Source organism: Melampsora larici-populina (genome assembly GCF_000204055.1).
Source record: "Melampsora larici-populina 98AG31 unplaced genomic scaffold MELLAscaffold_4, whole genome shotgun sequence".
NCBI lineage: Eukaryota > Fungi > Basidiomycota > Pucciniomycetes > Pucciniales > Melampsoraceae > Melampsora > Melampsora laricis-populina.
In genome coordinates this window covers 1919803-1937494 of record NW_006768768.1, presented here as the reverse complement: position 1 = coordinate 1937494, position 17692 = coordinate 1919803, and the positions used below count along the sequence as shown (strand labels likewise).

The window sequence follows — 17692 nt, the reverse complement described above, 5'->3', positions numbered from 1 at the left end:
TTTGGCGTTCATACAGGCTGGCCCGACCCCCCGATCCCGCCGGGATTACCCCGGGGTCTCCCCGATCCCCCGGGGCTCGGGGCTCATCCTTAATTGGTACATCACTAGATAACCACATTCTTTGTCGTAGTTCCAATAAAGAATTGATTGAACATTCAATTTTATTTGAAACATGATCATAAACGAATCGGTCGTGGAATATCCACTTGACCAATAAACCAATTAGGTTAACATAAATGAATCGGTCGTGACATCATTCACTTGACCAATACTAACTTAAATTGAACGGTCGTGGAATAATCCACTTGACCAATGAAACAGACAGGTCGTGGAACTTTCCACTTGACCAATAAACGTAGTCGTGGAATTCCACTTGACTAACAATGATAAAGAATCGTGGCTAACCACTTGATTTTATAAAAATTTGAAAGATTGATGTTTCTATAAATCTTACTGACCTGATTTATTGTTTTTCGATTTCGAAATCACTTTCTCTCTTACTAAGTTGTCCTCATCATCTGAATCGTCAGAAGATAACACGACATCTTTCATAACATCGTTTGACTTGTTCTTCGTTTTTGTGTTTGAAATTAAATCATCGATGGTAGCTGTATCTTCATCTCTTCTTAAAAGTCTTTCCTCTTCTTCATCTTCTCTAGCTATCCTCTCTTGTTCTTCGATTGTCGTTTCTATTTGGAAATCTTGTAAATAATCTGCTTCATCTGTGTTTGAGTGTAGGTTCAGGAGAGAATTCTGGATTTAAGCCTTGATTTCTTCTACTTGATCTCATTTTGGTCTTGTAAGCTCAAAAAAGGGATCGGAAAGGAGATCACACAGGAGAGAGTGGGAAGTCGGCTGATGAGAGACGAGAGGAACCGGAAACGAGTTTGACAAGCTATGAGCGGGACAAACTCTGAATCAGGTGATGAAGGTTAACATGAAATGTAACCTGAATCAAAAACCGTTCAGGCTCCTGGTAGTTACTATCCAGGGCCCAGCGGTTCACCTCAACTGGTTTTCTCGGTCTCTGATCCGTAAGCTCAGGTCATGCCGACCTGGAAAACATGCGTGACTCTCCTGTCGAGATCTCTAGGAATGGACAGAGGTCATTCCTCGTTCCAGCGTCACATCCTTACAAACAAATGAGTGAGGGGTGTAAAAAGTTTACCTCATGTTCAATTCGTTCCACCTCTTCAATACCCTTGTTCTGTCTAGCAGTCGGGAGATGCGGACCAAATTTTGCTTGCCCTAGGTCACGTGCAACTTTATCCAGATCAACCAGGCGTTTGAAAATTGGAAGATATGTATCCTTTTCTTCGGCGTCGAGAGGTACTGTCCCAGGCTCGACAGGTGGCTGATCCCATCCAGAGGCTAGGTATCCAAGGAAGAAAAAAATACGGCCATTGAATATATCCTTCTCTTCCGGTTCTAAGATGGTCCAAGTTGTCCCTAGGTATTGATTGCGCTCTTTGAAACCTTCTTGGGTATTCCTTGGTGGCACTTTCATACAGGGTATTAATGAGAAAGTTTCAAATTGAGGACCCGATGAGACTCGACTTACTGTTGGTGTTGGAACTTTCAATGCTATACTTCAAAAAGTTTTGATAGAAGTTTTGTTTGGTTCTTATACTGATTTCATGCCTGCCATTAGTAGTAATTAGGTGAGGTAAGCGTAAGGATATGTGAGGAGCCAAGAAAAGCAAAAAGTTGGTACATCTTCTCTGACTTACAGAAATTCATTTATTGTCTTTTCACTGCATTTAGCTGCTAATGCAAGCAATTTCTTGGCACGCTGGTACATGAATTGAAGATTTTTCAATTCTTTCTGAATATCAGAAGGGATGCGATTACGAGTTTTGCGTCCTGAGGCTGAGAGGAGTTCATTGATTGTGAAAATGTCCAAGTCGAGTTCGTTGTAGTTTTCAAGTGTGATTTTGTGATCAATTGGCGGATTTGGTAAGGGGAGACTAGTCTGAGTCTGTGTTTGTGGCCTTTTGGCACGTTGATCTTCAGCTGGTTCTTCCTGATTGTCTTCATCTTGATCCTCCCATGGACTTTCCTCCTCTGATGAATCTTCAGATTCGTCTGACGAGGCTGACGAGGTGGAATTGGGGTTAGCCCTATCAGCTGGCTTTGGGTTGCGATTATTTGATCTTTTGGTGTTTTGATTAGTGGATTGATTAGCACAGGAAGATGTAGCAGGTCCAGGTGTCTTGGTGTGGCGAGTGACTCGTGAGGGCATTTGCCGCTTTCGGGTTGGGGATCGTGCCATGGTATAATGAAAGAAGCAATGATACTTTCAAGTGGAATGTGGTGTGTCAAAGAGATGATAGATCTTTGATAGATAGATACTTGCTCGAGTGGTGTGATGTGGTATTGTATGTAGTGAGTAGGATTACATGTGATGTATGAGAGTATTACACGTCGGGAGGCAAGGTTACAGTGGTAGGTGAGTGAAATGTGTGAAAGTGCAGGAGTAATGGCCAAGTGGAGTGTGAAGGGGTGTGAGGGGTGTGAGGGGTGTTTGGTACATTTAGAGAAGGTGTGGGACTTAGAGCCTCGCGAGGTCACAAAAGATGCATCCTAGCATCTTAGGATGCATCTGCCCGCTTTCCTTTGGATCCGCTGCGAGGATACATGTACTAGTATCCTCGGGTCGGGTCTGAGTTTCACGTGCACAAGAGGTGAATTAACGGCCATGCCGTGTTCAGTGTGGATATCAAAACTGGCCCCGCAAGCCCAGAGAAGAAGCAAAAATTGGAGGTACCAGCTATCGACGGATACAAATTTACCGCAGCCCGGACTCCCTCGCCTCTCAACTTACCAGACGCCGAGGAACTAGCCGAGCGCGAATTAACCAATGTGGAAAACTGGAACCATATCCTCAACACCTCTTATACTAGCTGGGCCGATCGAGACGACTTTGACTCAGTCTGCACACCAGACGAGGAAGAATCAAGCATTACTGCCGTGGACTCAACGGGCAGTCTTTACAGTGATGTCCGCTCAAACAACACTGATTACGAAGATCACAGACCACAAGCCACTGATCTTCCTGTCCTAACAAGTCCCTCACACGACCTATCGGTCGTCAACCTGGAGAACGCTCCTTTATTTTTGAAGCAAGAATATTTTACTTATCCAATCCGAAACCACGTCCACCTTGCGTCTCACGACAAAGACGGAAAAACATCTCTACCGATTTATCCTGTCCTGTTCCATGATATCCAAGTCGACGCCATAATCGACAGTGGTGCCGCCGCCAACTACATATCTAAGGATCAAATCGACAAAATGAAACAGTCACATCCGACCAAAGTCGACATTTTACCAGTCAACCAACAAGGTGTACGTCTCACAAATGGCGCAAAGGAATCTTGCAACCAAGTCGCCCTGTTTAAAGCCGAAATTGAAGATGAACTTAACAAGAACACATTCGGATTCAATCTCAAAGCTTTCATTTTACCTTTGCCTAACATCTCCCTGATTCTTGGCTTGCCTTGGCTGCGCGAACAGAAACCCCTCGTAAACTTTACCACCGGAGTCTACATTGTCAAGAACGGGTTTAGAATCAGACCAAGACAATACGAGCCAAAGCTTTTCACCATGGATGAAAACAGTTATGAGACTCTTTTAGAAGAATTGGCCAGGAAGACGGCCCCAGATTGTTGGAATGAGAATATTGGGACTGTAAAGGGTAAGTACGAACATCACATTGAAACTGGTGATGCGAAGCCTATTAAAACTCACGGCCGACCTCACACTCCTCCAGAACACGCAACCATCAAGCAGTTCGTAGAAGATAGCATAGCCCAAGGTATCATCGAACCTTCCGATTCACCTTGGAGCTCGCCGCTCCTCCTTGTAAAGAAACCAGACGGATCTAACCGAGTATGTGTTGATTATCGCGCTCTGAACAAGGTCACTAAGAAAAACGCTTACCCCCTTCCTCGTATTGACGATGCCTATCTTTTCTTATCGGGCTCAAAGGTTTTTTTGACTATTGACCTCAAGAGTGGGTCCTGGCAGGTCCCAATGAACGGTGAAGACAAGCAGAAAACTGCTTTCACATGTAGGTTAGGTCACTTTCAGTGGCGGGTCATGCCGTTTGGTCTGTGCAACGCGCCCGCTACATTCCAAGAGATGATGAACTCAGTCTTAAGGGACGTAATTGATAAGTTTGCTTTGGTTTACTTAGATGATGTCATAGTTTACTCAAAAAACGAAGAAGAACACAAAGAACATATTAAAATTATATTCAGTATCTTGCAAAAGGAAGGTTTGGTAGTCTCAGCCAAGAAGTGCAAATTTGGCAAATCATCCCTCCTTTTCTTAGGTCACATTGTGGATGGAGACGGCATCCGAACAAACCCCGACAAAATCCAAAAGATAGTTGAGTGGCAAACCCCGGCTAACATATCCCATGTCCGAGGATTTCTTAATCTCTGTACTTATTACAAGCGATTTATCTTGCAGTTTGCCTCAATCGCCTCACCTCTTTATAAATTGACTGAAGGGTCCCCAAGACCTGGGACGTCAATTGTATGGGGGGATGCGGAACAACTCGCTTTCAAAAAACTCAAAACTGCCCTCTCCAAGACGGTCCCCCTTCAACATCCTGAACCTTTCAAGCCCTTTGTCTTGGACACCGACGCGTCAGGAACGAACATTGGAGCAGTCTTACAACAAGACACCAATACGAAGGTTCCCAAAGATGTAAGCTTTGATTACAACACTTATCAAAAGAACTTAAAAAACTCAAATCTAAGACCTATCGCATTTGAATCGCGAAAACTTTCTAAAACCGAACAGAACTACTCTGCTCAAGAACGCGAGTTGCTCGCGATAGTACACGGACTCAAACACTTCCGAGGTTTCATTGAAGGTTCGCCGGTTCTTGTTCGCACTGATCACAAGTCATTAAAGTATTTCAAAACTCAGAAACACATTAACCGACGCCTTGCTCGTTTTGTAGACGAGATCGAATTCTTCAACACCCAAATCATCTATCGTCCAGGCAAAGACCAATTGGCTGCTGACTCCCTCTCAAGAAAGCCTGATACAGAATTCGACGCAAACCCTCCAGAAACCGCCGCCTCCCTCTTTGCGATTCACGATCACGATGAACAATATCGTGAATTACTCAAGAACAAGCTACAACTTCAATCCGGTATGGACCCGTCAAAAGTTGGAAGTGGCGACCTCTTCTTAGACGGCGACAGAATGGTGAAAATAGATCTCAACCACCCTCATTGCGAACAACTAACAGTTCCGACCAGCAGACCTGAAGCTGAACGAATCTGCTACCGCATTCATGAAGACCTCGGACATCGCAACATCAAGGACGTCATGAACGCAGTGAAAAGACGATACTGGTTTCCTAACGTTGAAAATACCGTAAAAGAAGCCATCGACTTGTGCGAAGCCTGCCAGGTTCACGCACCAATCTCAAAGAAGCAAGGTATGCCTCTACAGTTTCTACCCCGAGGAAGACCGTTCAGGAAGTGGGGAATGGACTTTGTTGGTCCATTACCCAGAACTCCTGACGGGAACCAACACATCATAACCGCCATAGACTATGGTACTGGGTGGGCATATGCTAAAGCACTTGTTTCCACCTCATCAGACGCAGCAGTGGCACTTGTCAAAGAAATCACTTTGAACCACGGAGTACCCGAAGAAGTGATTACGGATAATGGCTCAGAATTCACCTCTCACAACTTCAAAACCTACCTCAAAAAGAATAACATCAAACAAAAGAACACCTCGCCGTACCACCCCCAAACAAACGGACTCGACGAGAGATTTCACGGCACTCTAACCAATGCCCTTCGTAAGTTCTGCAGTCCTTACAACCAAAATTTATGGGATAATTACCTAAATACTTGTCTTTTCGCATACCGCGCATCCTTCTCCCACTCTATGAAAGCCTCCCCCTTTTATATGGCCTACGGGGAAGAAGCCAGATTACCATCTGAAGCTGTGAGTATCAAATTTGATAACTCCTTAGAGAACCTAGAACTAATACATAGACAATGTAATGTATCAGTCGACAAGCTTCAAAGGACACGACAAGAACTCATGGACGACCTCAACCAAAGGGCGCAAGAGAGGTCCGCGACACAAGAAGAGTCATATACGGAACGAAATTTCCGCCCCGGAGACAGGGTCCTCCGCCAATTTGAAGGACGACCCTCCAAGCTCCATCCAAAATGGGATGGCCCGTTCATTATCCAAATGGCATCTCCGGATGGTACGTTCACACTGATGACTTCCAACGGACATATCTTGAAAGCTAAAGTGAATGGTTGTCGTTTAAAAAAATTCAAAGGGTCTACCGAGGAATTTTACTTCGCATCTCGCAGACTACACGAACGTGACGCAGCGGCTAGAAAACAAGGCAATGGGCCACATCGTACTATGCCGTGAAGCTTTTGAAACAGTTATAGATAAAAGTTCAGAAGATTTTATTGGTGATTTTGTAAACATAGTCCAACAATTAAACGAAGCCTGCATCAGACATCTAAGCCGTCGGATCAAAGGTAAATTCAAGGAAAACTAGGAAGTTTTCCGTCTTAAGGAGGGGATGGTGTGATTCCTTATTTAGGCTATTACCTTTGTTCTCGACTTACGCGCTTTTCGCGCTTTTTCTTTCCTCGATGCTTTTCCTTCTTTCCTATTTTATTGTATTTTCTTTTCATCATTATCTACTTGTAGAATGGATCTTGCCAGATCCGTCCCGACCACACACTATGTTTCTTGTGGACCGAATCCTACAACACCGGATTCGGCCATCTCTCTCATTTCTCCTCTCGTATCTCGACGATCTTCGATCGTCTCTTGTTGTACCACTTTCACTCCATTTCCTTTTTCGTATTCCAGCCAAAGATGCTCGACTATATAAGATCATCGCATCTTCCCTGTAATTCAAACACTAAGTTACTTCCTGCTTACAATTCGAACCCCATCATTGTGAGTAGAATCACAATTCATAAGAATAGAGTCAAAACCTGCTTTTTGGGATCTACAAGGCTTTTTCTCACGGGATCCCGACAAAGGAGCATGAAATGAACCAAGGACAGCTTTTACTCTGTCATGAGAGTGATGAGGGTACTTTGTATTTCTTTGCCACAATTTTCAGAACATTTTACAAGTTTTCTTTGGTAGTTCTCGAAGAAAAGCGTGTACCAAGGTCAATATGAGCAGCTTTTGGCTGTCGGAAAGCATTGTATGTAGTCTTAGATACGCTCACCACATTCGAAAAAATAGCAGGACGATGAACGGATTTTGATTCGGAAACATCGTCAAATGCCAGGCTTCCACCCTGGAGCTGCATGGTCGCATTTTGTTGTGCGGGACCTTATTGTAGGGGCGCGTAGATTTTTCCGAACACCCATTTCCGATCATTAATGTATGGAAATCCTATTGTTCGGAAAAATCAATCTTTCCCGACACATTATTCATTTTTGCAAGCATTTGAAATTTTCATGTGTTCGTAAAAAAAGTCTCTGTAAAAAGATGGTCGGAAATTTATCTCACAGATCCCCGAACATTCAATTTTGCAAAGGATCTTTTCCGCACTTTAACCTCTGTAAAAAAAACGTTGTAAAACTAAACTTTTTCGAGGGAATCATTAATTTTCCATCTCTTTCATTCCGATGTAAAATGACGATGAAAAATGGCGGAAAAAAAACATCGTAAAAATAATTAAAAAACCATGCAATGTATATTTTTACAAGCAATGTTTCACAGCCAAACAATCGAAAATAGCAAGTTAAATGCCTCTTTCACTCATCAATCCTTTCTAGTTCTAATATGCCAAGTTATTCATTCAAACACGCATCACGGCAGAACCAACAACAATCAAAAATTCAAAACAAAAATTGTAATTCTAAGCTTTCTTACACTTTGCACGTTTTGACCTCCGTGCAGTATTTTGTTCTTCCTCTTTTTCATCCAGAGCCTCCTGGATAGCATCATCTTTGCTCTCCATCTCAGGTTCTACCACAATTTCCCAACCTTTCCAACCTTTTGGTTTTTTCCTTTTTCTTGAAACCTGTTCTGCAACTGCATCTGTTGATACAATGTTCTGCTGTTTGACCTTACAATTTGGCCGGGATACCACGGGAACAGGAACCTTCGGTGAGGTTGTATTACCCACCAAGGCTGGTGCTGCACAACCGCACGAAAATATCAGTCAAATATATATTTTCGTGCGCAACATGAGAACATACCTTCTTGCTCCACACTTTGCAAAAGGCTGTCATCTACTATATTTTCTTCAGGAACAACTACAACTTCGGATTCCCTTAAGGGCTTTCGACCAGGCTTTCGACCAGGCTTTTGACCAGGCTTTTGAAAAGGCTTTTGATCAGGCTTTTCATCAGGCTTTTTGGCGTCTTCTCCATCAGAGGAAAAGATGTAGTCTATCTGCCGCTTGACATTAGTAGTATGTGCTGATGAGGATAGACAAGCAAACAAAACATCAGATCAAGAAGAGCTGAACTTGTAAATTAAAAAATTACGAATCGCTCACCTCTTTTGGCCAAAGGAGCTTCATCTTGGTCTTCATATTCATGCTCTAGGTCTTCTTCGGATTGAATATTGAATTCTTCTTCTTCAGAGTTCATCTCTCTGGTTTCTTCAAGTAACTCGGGTTGCGAAAAAGGTTGATTAACTACAAGCTTTTTGCCCAACGCTTTTTTGATCTTTGCATCCGCAGTCTGGCTTATAGATGATTCTTCCTCTGTAGGTGACCGAGAATACATGACCCAGGATGTATTAGGCGAAGGACCTCCAATGGATTCAAGTTTTGTAGAGACCAACCTCGCGAGTCCAGCATTAACCTGATCATTTGCAAGCCACACACCGGCTACGCCACCCACTGTTCGTACCACCTTACACCAAAAGTGATTGCCTCCCCAATAACCACGCGCACGTATCCAGTATGTGACACCATGCAGGATTAATTCATATGGAAAGTCACAATCGGCCATCATTGTGAATGCTTCTTCGCGGCGAGATTGCAATAACCATCCAACGTCGATTGATATATGTAGGTGAGGCGGAGGAGGATCAAATATTATTTGAGACTTTTCGCCATAAGCCGTAGATTCAGGATTGTTCAAATCAGACCGTGGTTTATTGTTCTTGCAGAGTCTACAATGTCGTGCCGATGTTCGACGAAGCCCAGTATCAGAACACCATTGCTGAAGCAGGTCTGGGGTCTGAGCGTAAGAAAATTCGTCGCCAAACGTCGCCTCCGTCAAAGTGATCTTGTTACAACTGAGCGTGTCGATGGTGCGATGTTCAGAGTTCTGTGGACAGACAAGCTTGCGCCTGTGGCCAACTTGAAACAACTTTTTGGTGATAGCAGGCGACACAGGATAATGTGGTCTAGTTTCCCGATCGAAGATTCCATCAAAGTATCCATCAGCAGAAGCCATGGCATCGTATTCGAAGCTTCCAGGAGCTCTCTTCTGAATAGCAGCATGGAGCGTGTTTTGACCGCTGGTTAATATGGTCTTGATTGATCCTTTCTCGCACATTTCCCATGTAGAGCGAGAAGAAAAAAAGATCATAAGATGGGTAAAGATATGTTCTGATTTCCCCTTAGATCTGCTGTACCAAAGTGGCGTATGCAATGCATACAAGCACTCTGTCATGGCATTGAGCCAGCACCGGTTTCGACGTCCCTGGGTATTAGAAGCTACAAATCCCTGATAAGTAGTCACAGGATTGCGATCTACATTAAGAGACCCTTTAGGTCGTCCAAGCCTCTTGGGACGGCCTAGCAAAGCATCGGTAGTGTCCGGTGGTCTTCCGTCGTTCTTTTCGCCGCGACGTCAAGTACGCTTCTTCTTGGCCCATCCTAGGGTTTGAGCGACTTTCTTGTAGTTCTTCATCTTGCCACCGTACTCAATTGATACACCATTTTTCCGGTCCACGTGGTCCCTTTCAAGACTCTGCACCAACGCAAACAACTGCACCAGACCTATTTGAACAGTACAGTTCCCTTCGCTGGAAGTGTTTGGAAGAAAGAAATATTAACACTTATTTGTACACAAGCGTGATTGAGTGATATAATATCTACCATATCATGTAGTAAACCCGATGCAGTGACTCCTGCGCGTTGGTTGTGGCCGGTAAGTGTTCGTTGCCGCTTGATTTGAAAAGCATTGCTTTGATGTCTGAAGCCTGCCACCATTGCAACCATTTCTTCGCTTTAGGGTAGGCCTTTCGTAATAGAGCAATCTTCTGATCAAAGGTGTGACCCCCGGGCTTGCCTGGTTTCAAAAGATCAAGAGCGTCGTGTTCAAATGAACTCTGTGCAATGATACACAGAGGGACAATTGAATTAGTAACTTGACAGAGTGCGATGAAATGAAGAAATTGATTAAAACAAATGCATACTTCACTGCCTGCTGGAATAATTGCACGGTTTCTCTTGACTCTGGTGACCTGAGCTCGAAAATGCTCATGGCACCCTTTCATTTTGTCTAGTGCGACTTCACGATCATTCTCTTGGAAGACATCCATGTACGCCATTATGAAACCATTCTTCTGTGCCACAGAGAAATCGACAACCTGACGGACGAGTGTATCGCATTCCTCGGTAGTCAGTTCGGCATCTCGCATTTGTTCCATAAGGGTGGTGAAGTGGGCGCGGTAGTGCTCCTCCGACAGGCCATTCAACCAAGTCATTTGGATTGGGATCCATTGACAGAGGTCCTCGTGATACATCGATGTTGATAGCAGATAACCATTTGCAAAAAACTTGTAGGTTACGTCAGAAAGAAGGCCACCGGCGTATACTTGTTTGTACTCATCGCGTGACAATAGCTGCTGTGCCATCCATTCGGTTTGAAAAGTCAAGTGTGTGTTTTTGCGCTTAAAGGATGCCGAGATAATGCTCAAACCACACCTGAAGAAAACAAGATAATTGGCAAAGGTTAAATGTCAAAGAATACAGATACAGAAATGTAACTTACTCGATCCAATGTATCATGTCTAAAAGGAAGCTGTCACCGGCACCTGGGACATTCTTTTCAGGAATTAATCCAGCGTCTGAAAGGATCTTGCGGCGATAGTATCCAACGTGATGAATATGTCCAAACGCCGGATGAATAGCAGAGGCTGTAACAATCCCTTTTTTGCCTGCTGGTGCTCGTCCCACCTAGAAATGGAGTGAGTATGAAGCGGATTTGTCAGTCTTCAGTCTGGTTTATATTTTCGAAAGATACGGAATCAGAAGGACATACTTTGAGTCGTAATGGCCCTACATCCGGGTTTTCTACCACCTTTTTGGCAAATTTTACCTGGGCAAGCTTATCTGGTATTCGTCGCCGAGGCCATTGATGAAGATGGACACCAGAGTGCCGGATTATACCCCAGCCGCTGGGGCAATGCTCATCCATACGGCATAAAGTGTTGGAGCAGGTGATGTGGCGAAGATATCCAGGGCACCGTGCGGCATCACACTTCTGAGGCCTAGAGACGTAATTGGTTACTTTGTGAGACCTGAGGTAATTTCTATTTCATAGATATAACACTCACTTGGTGTGAAATTCATCTCTCTTGTCCTTTGCAGTTGGAGGCGAGCCGAGGTGGTCACAAGATGGGTTGTCGCAGACTATAACACCTAAGCACTTAAATCTGACGGTTTGCCAGATGGCTTTGCCATTGTTGGTGCCGCCACCAGAGGTCGTATAGGTGTAGGCAAATGTGCCCCAATTCGCAAGTTGCTGTTGTGGCTGCCTAACATACACGGTATTTCCATTTGGAAGAAACGGATATCCTTCTTCGTCGAGGGTGGTGTCTGCATCTATAAAGGTTTCGAAAGAAGTGCGGTCCTGTGGAAGGCCAAAAGTCTTCTTGCCCTTGACACCTTCTTTCTTCTTCTTAGATTTGGAAGCGGTAGTTTGGTGAGGCTGATCACGAGACTCGGTGACAAAGACATTGACATCATCTTCTTCATGAAAGGCTTGGTTGCTTTCATAAAATTCTTCATCGGGTTCGAATTGATCTTGAGGGCCTTCATCTTCAAGGCTTTCCTTGTGTTCAAATTCATCTTGAAGTCCTTCATCTTCAAGATCTTCATCTTCGAGTTCATCTTCAAATTCTTCGGCTGAAAGATCATCTTGGAAGACAGATGAGTTATCCGAATCACTACTCATCTCGGCAGTCTTGAGCCTTAGAGGAATTAAGGTCACTTGGACCAAGACGGTGATTTCAAAGTTGAAGAAATAAACGATCAAATCAAATGATGAAAAAATTTGATGATTCTACCTTGAAGATAGGCACGCATATGTATCAGGAGAGTGTGGGTTTCTCGAGAGGCTTGAAAGACTCTTAAGAGACCCTGTGATACCCTCCATGAAGGCGTGTTTTTGTACAAGGACTTTCCAGTTAGCTGGATTGAGTCTGGGATTCAGTGGTACGTGTTTTGGTACTACTCGTTTCCGGTGAGCTGGATTCAGCCTGGGAATCAGGCTGCAATGGATATCCTTTGAATTGGATGGATCAAAAGGGTGTACCTTGTTGAGTTTTTGTGCAACGAAGGACACCGTTGTTAACGAAGAACGTGTACGTGGCTTTTGATGGTGGGGTTATAGACTCCCGAATCAGTGCGTTTCGCGAGAAATTGATTGATCGAATCGTGAGTGAAACATCAATTCTTAGAATGGAATTGGAACAGCATCAATCCTTGGGATTGGAACAGGTATGGGATCGAAAGTCAACTATCAGCCTCAGTCTCTTGGACTGGAATTGTTTCGTTGCAAAAGTCAATTTTTCAGTGATCACGTTGATTTTATCGAGCAATCGTTTGCGGACATCTTGTGATGTCTGCAACGGAAGTATTGTAAAAGTCACGATTAAGGGCATTTTTTCGGTTTTCCAGATGAAAGTTGGTTCCGAACATCAGTTGTTGGAAATGTTTGAATGTAAATTTCAACATTGTATTTACAGTATGATAATTTTCAGACCTTTTTTTACAACTGTATTTTTCCCGAACTTCTGAAAATTAACAATGATTGTAAAAATAAAGAATCACCCGGAGAAACATTATTTTTCCGAACAATAGGATTTCCGATCTATATTGCTCGGAAATGGGTGTTCGGAAAAATCTCGCGCCCCTTATTGTAGTACCCGGAACTCCCCTCTCTTTCTTTCTTAGTTTCTTTGACCACTTTTCCCGGCATCATGCTAACATTTTGCTCTAGTTATGTGTCCAAGACTATTCACTAGTTCATCAGATACCCCCTTTATCATAGATAGTCTCGAGCCGTTTAAATTTTGACAGGAGGGCTGATCATACACCACATGGTAAAAGGTTGGCCTTATGGGAAAATGTAAATACCAGTCTGATACCTTTTGAAGTGGGGAGCCACAGAGAAGCACTACTGCGAGATTCCGATATTTACAGAAGTGAATTTCTTCCACATCTGTCCGCCTGTGACAAGCAGCAGACTATTGGGGTTGCAAAGCAGGAGAGGAGAAGTGGATGAATTGGATTTTCTTCTCAATTTGTACTACCTTATCACATTGACAGTTTCATCTTAGTCATTTATTTTTACTCGTTGACTGGATTTCTGATACGAGAAAAATTCACAAGCTCAAATGCCTACAATTACGTCTCTTCGACTATCTTATTTACCAGTGCAGGGTCAACATTTACAAAATCATTCATTAAAGGGAAGTTTACGACAAAACGGACATGCAATAAAATATAAACTGGCAGCAAGAAGAGCGAAATCCTCCTCGCAAATTTTATGAGTTGTGTGACAGGGGAATTCAATGTATCTCTGGCCATCTTCGTACTTAGTGATGCAAATTGAACATTCCTCTTTGCCGTCTTCCTTGTCTTGCTCAGGATTAGGCGGGAGTGTGACTGGATGAGAACAGTCACTTAACAGAGTTACAAACACCAAAATCCCATACCACTCCTTTGCCCCGGGATTAGGAAGTTCAAAATCTGGAGAAAGCTTCGAATCAAGACTGTCAGCTATCAAGCGGAGAAGATTAGGAGTGATCGTCCTTTGAGCTTGATCAGATGTTTCATTCGAACTCTCCTCTTGCCAATCAGCTAAACGCAGCATCTCTATAAGTTCTGCTTCTAATGTAAAAAAATCTTTTATATGTTGAATCGTCAATCGGGGGCTATGTGGATCTGTCATCGCTTGATCCAGTGATTTTTGAAGTGCATATATTTGCTCAACGAGTTTTTTGTATTCGTCGTTGGGGGCGTTTGGGTTGGGTGCCATGTTATCTGTCTTGAAATGTACAGGAGTTTAGGTTGAAGAAGAGTTTTATTAATAGAATGGTAAATCTTTTTTGAATATTGGCGTAGAATGAGTTCCTTTGAGGGAATGGAAACACATCAGTCAGGCAGACCTGTTTTGAAGTACCTTATAAGGGTAGACAAAGCTGAGGGTTGGTCACTCTTGAAAAGCGCCAGAAGCTGATCTGACCTATGTTCAACGTTTACTATCGTCGAAAAGCACACCATCTCTCAAGATTGTACATTTCCGGTCCTGAGGCTGAAATATATAATCAATTCGTCATCTAAGGGAGTAATTTCCATCATTTCTTAGAAGAGTAAAGCGATTTATGGGTCGATCAGAAAAGTATCTCGTTCTCACAATATTTTTGAAAGACTTGAGCCTGTTCCGTTCTCGTGCTATATACTTCGGTTCAAGACGGTTGATCAGGAATGATTTCAAAAGCCTTGAACCGTACCACAAAGTTACTGTATGTCGGCCCTATACACGAGCATCTATATAATCCTCAGTTCAAATAACAACTGGTCTCAATTGATTGCCTTGAGGATCAAAAGATGGGAAGAGAAATCTGTCATCTCGATTTCTGTCCCCGAAGAGAACCAATCAGAACATGTGTAGTTTTTTTCTCATCTGGTTCCCCTTGTTCTCTTACTCCTGAAAGCACAGACCATCCAGAGAAAGCTCGCTTGTGATTCTCACATGGATCTCGATCCATCACTTTCAGATACGATAGGGGATCATAAAATCCCCTGACCCTTGTTTGAGGCATGTGAAGATCTTATATACTGTAGGATAAATCAAACTTTGTCCTATGTTTCTGACTTTAGAAACTCGAATATTGTCTTGAATCTGATCAGGCGCAGGAGGATGTTAAGCCAAAGTAGCCCAGTTTATCTTTGTTCCATGCAAGAAATTGTGATGGAAGGATATAGAACGGGATCTCAAGACGCGACCTTTTCAATAACAAAACAGCGCTTCCTACGATCACCAATCAGATAGTTGTTGACAGGGTACAAAGCGTCACGGGACCCAGATGGAACACACAATTCTCGCCTTTCCGGCTGTTTCTTTCGCTTAGTGTACTGTTCAAGAAAAGCTGGTCATCATTAAGGAAAGCCTTGCGAATAATTTTTCATTTCAAAGAGTGAAATCAGTCTCTTCATATAAATTGCATCCATCTCATTTTTCGGAGATGTAAAGTCTTTCTGTACTTACTTTGACCCAGCATCACCAACAGCTTTGTCAAGGTGTTATTTATTGCGCAATGCGAACCCTGTCTTTTGACCTGTAGTGAAAGCAAGAGACGTTTTGCTAATACAAAATTCAGATCTTTGTTGAATGGTAGCATATAGTGGTTCCTTGTAAAGAAACGAAATCCGGGTCCGTCCAGGTTTGCGTATATATACTATACATGGGCAAGAGAACGCAGATGCAAATTTCAGTAAGAAGTGAAAACTAAACAAAGAGAGGTAGAAGGGCAATGTTTATCCTCGCTCAACTGAAATTATTTGGTGTTTGGTTTTTACGGTTTCTGCTTATTCCATAGATCTTAATCCGCTTAAACAGAGAAATTTTCCTTATGGGCGTTCTGATTGCGCGCACCGTTCCTTTTTTCAGACAACGCTACTCCCGAACCTGATTACGAATGCAAAGAGGATTCAGAGCACTTTGATACTGTGGATGACACAACATGAGGCTATGTGACTCTGCTCCTTCACACAACAAGCAAGATGAAGACAAAAAAACATGTCAATGGAACAATTTTAATCAAAGGGCTCCAAGTTTCGCATCTGGGATCAAGATCTGCTCACTTTCTCATTCTTACTCAACGGGTTCATTGTAAGTCACGCCTGTAGACAGGTTGTGAGCTTTGATAAAAACTCTTGAGTGCAACTGCCAGCAGTGCTGATCATTTAACAATTTCATCAACAAAATCAAGGTTCAAAATCATACAAAAACTCAACACGGCTCCGTTCGGCAGTACGGGCATGAAACCATAATTGTTCGACTTACCATGGCCTTCAGACAGTCGGTACACATTCGATGATCGTCATGACAAGGGAAACTAACATCTTTATCGCCATTTGCATACTTCTCGGCGCAAATTTGGCATGCTGGGTCGTTGTCTTCCTTCAGACACTCCGGACAGAGTCTGTGCCAGGGAGAACTAACATCTTCATCGCCACCTTCGTACTTTTCGGCGCAAATTTGGCATGTTGGTCTGTTATCTTCCTCTTCGTCAGGATTAGCGGCCTTCGTAGGGTTAGCGTCTTCCGGAGTTTTGGCGTCTTCTATGTCAGTAGGGATAGCGACTTGGTCACTGGTCACGGTAGGTTCAGGTGGGAATTCGACTTTACGAGAAAATTCATTCAGAATCTTTACATAAACCAAAATCCCAAACCATTCACCAGATCCGGCATCGGGCATATCAAAATCGGTCGAGAGGTTGGGATCAACCCAGTTAGCAGTTTCACGGAGAAAGGGGACAATTCGGCTTCTTTGACTTTGAGCTTCCGATATCATTTCGTTCAATTCATCATTTTCCTGCTCGCCGAATTCTTGCCTACCCCAAATTTGCAACTCGAGATCAAAAAGGTTGTATATATCCCCAACAACGGCACGCGGGCCTTCTTGCTCTGGAAATCGTCGGTCGATAAGTTTCTGCAGGTCGTGGATTTCTTCAACTAAATGCTTGTATGGGTCATCTGGAATAATTTGAATTTGGTCCATGGGGTCTGTTTAAAATTCGAAGGGTTTTCTTAGCGGATCAAGTGAAATTACGTTAAAAGGTTGAGAATTGTTGTTCGAGGAAGTTGCTGGAGTGAGTCTCTTGAAGGGAAGAGAAATACCAGTCAGATAGTCCTTTTATAAGCGTAGAAGAGGTTCACGATTCATCACCAACGAAAAGCTCCAGAAGCTGATCTTACTTGTATGCCATGTTCGCGTTTGTCGAAAAGATCACTTTTTTCAAAGTTTACATTTCCAACTTTCATAACTTCACATTCAAAAATTCCTTCTCACAGAACATAATTTCGACTGGGCGAAAAATTCGAAACATTTCACGAGTCCGTCCGAAAACTGTCCTTTTTCCAGACATTCTTCAAAAGTCTTGAACGTTCTCCTTCATTGTTTAGCGTTCCGCTCAAAAAATGATCTCGAAAGCGGCCAAAAGTATCTGCGCATGAAAGGCACTGAATGTTAGTTTCAACCGAGTTAATCTTCAGATCATGCTTACAACTCGTTATGATATCTCATTGAATGACTTTCTGAACACAAAGCCCACGGGAACCGGCTAAAGCGTAGCTCTTGTGCTTTTCCTGCCGTTTCTTTTCATTGGTGTGCTATTCAAGAAAAGTCACTCAAGTTTAAGCAGCATTGCCTAGTAATTATCAATTCCAGAAAGAGCAGTC

General features: G+C 43.1%; 3 protein-coding genes across 3 annotated transcripts; all 3 read right to left on the bottom strand.

Moving 5' to 3' along the window:
• Positions 1-7891: 7891 nt before the first annotated feature.
• MELLADRAFT_92421 (uncharacterized protein) lies at positions 7892-12176 on the bottom strand (the record flags this gene model as incomplete). Its single annotated transcript, XM_007405537.1, has 9 exons — positions 7892-8172; positions 8235-8456; positions 8537-9790; positions 9854-10020; positions 10094-10364; positions 10419-10912; positions 10992-11176; positions 11262-11490; positions 11557-12176. 9 exons carry the CDS (start codon positions 12174-12176, stop codon positions 7892-7894), a joined length of 3723 nt encoding a protein of 1240 aa, XP_007405599.1.
• A 1506-nt stretch (positions 12177-13682) lies between these two features.
• Positions 13683-14264, bottom strand: MELLADRAFT_102847 (uncharacterized protein; the record flags this gene model as incomplete). The annotated part of the gene is made up of 1 exon (XM_007405536.1): positions 13683-14264. One exon carries the CDS (start codon positions 14262-14264, stop codon positions 13683-13685), a length of 582 nt encoding a protein of 193 aa, XP_007405598.1.
• Positions 14265-16103: 1839 nt separating this feature from the next.
• Positions 16104-17012, bottom strand: MELLADRAFT_59995 (uncharacterized protein; the record flags this gene model as incomplete). Its single annotated transcript, XM_007405535.1, has 2 exons — positions 16104-16187; positions 16296-17012. The coding sequence occupies 2 exons, from the start codon at positions 17010-17012 to the stop codon at positions 16104-16106; spliced, it is 801 nt and encodes a 266-aa protein (XP_007405597.1).
• Between the last annotated feature and the right edge of the window lie 680 nt (positions 17013-17692).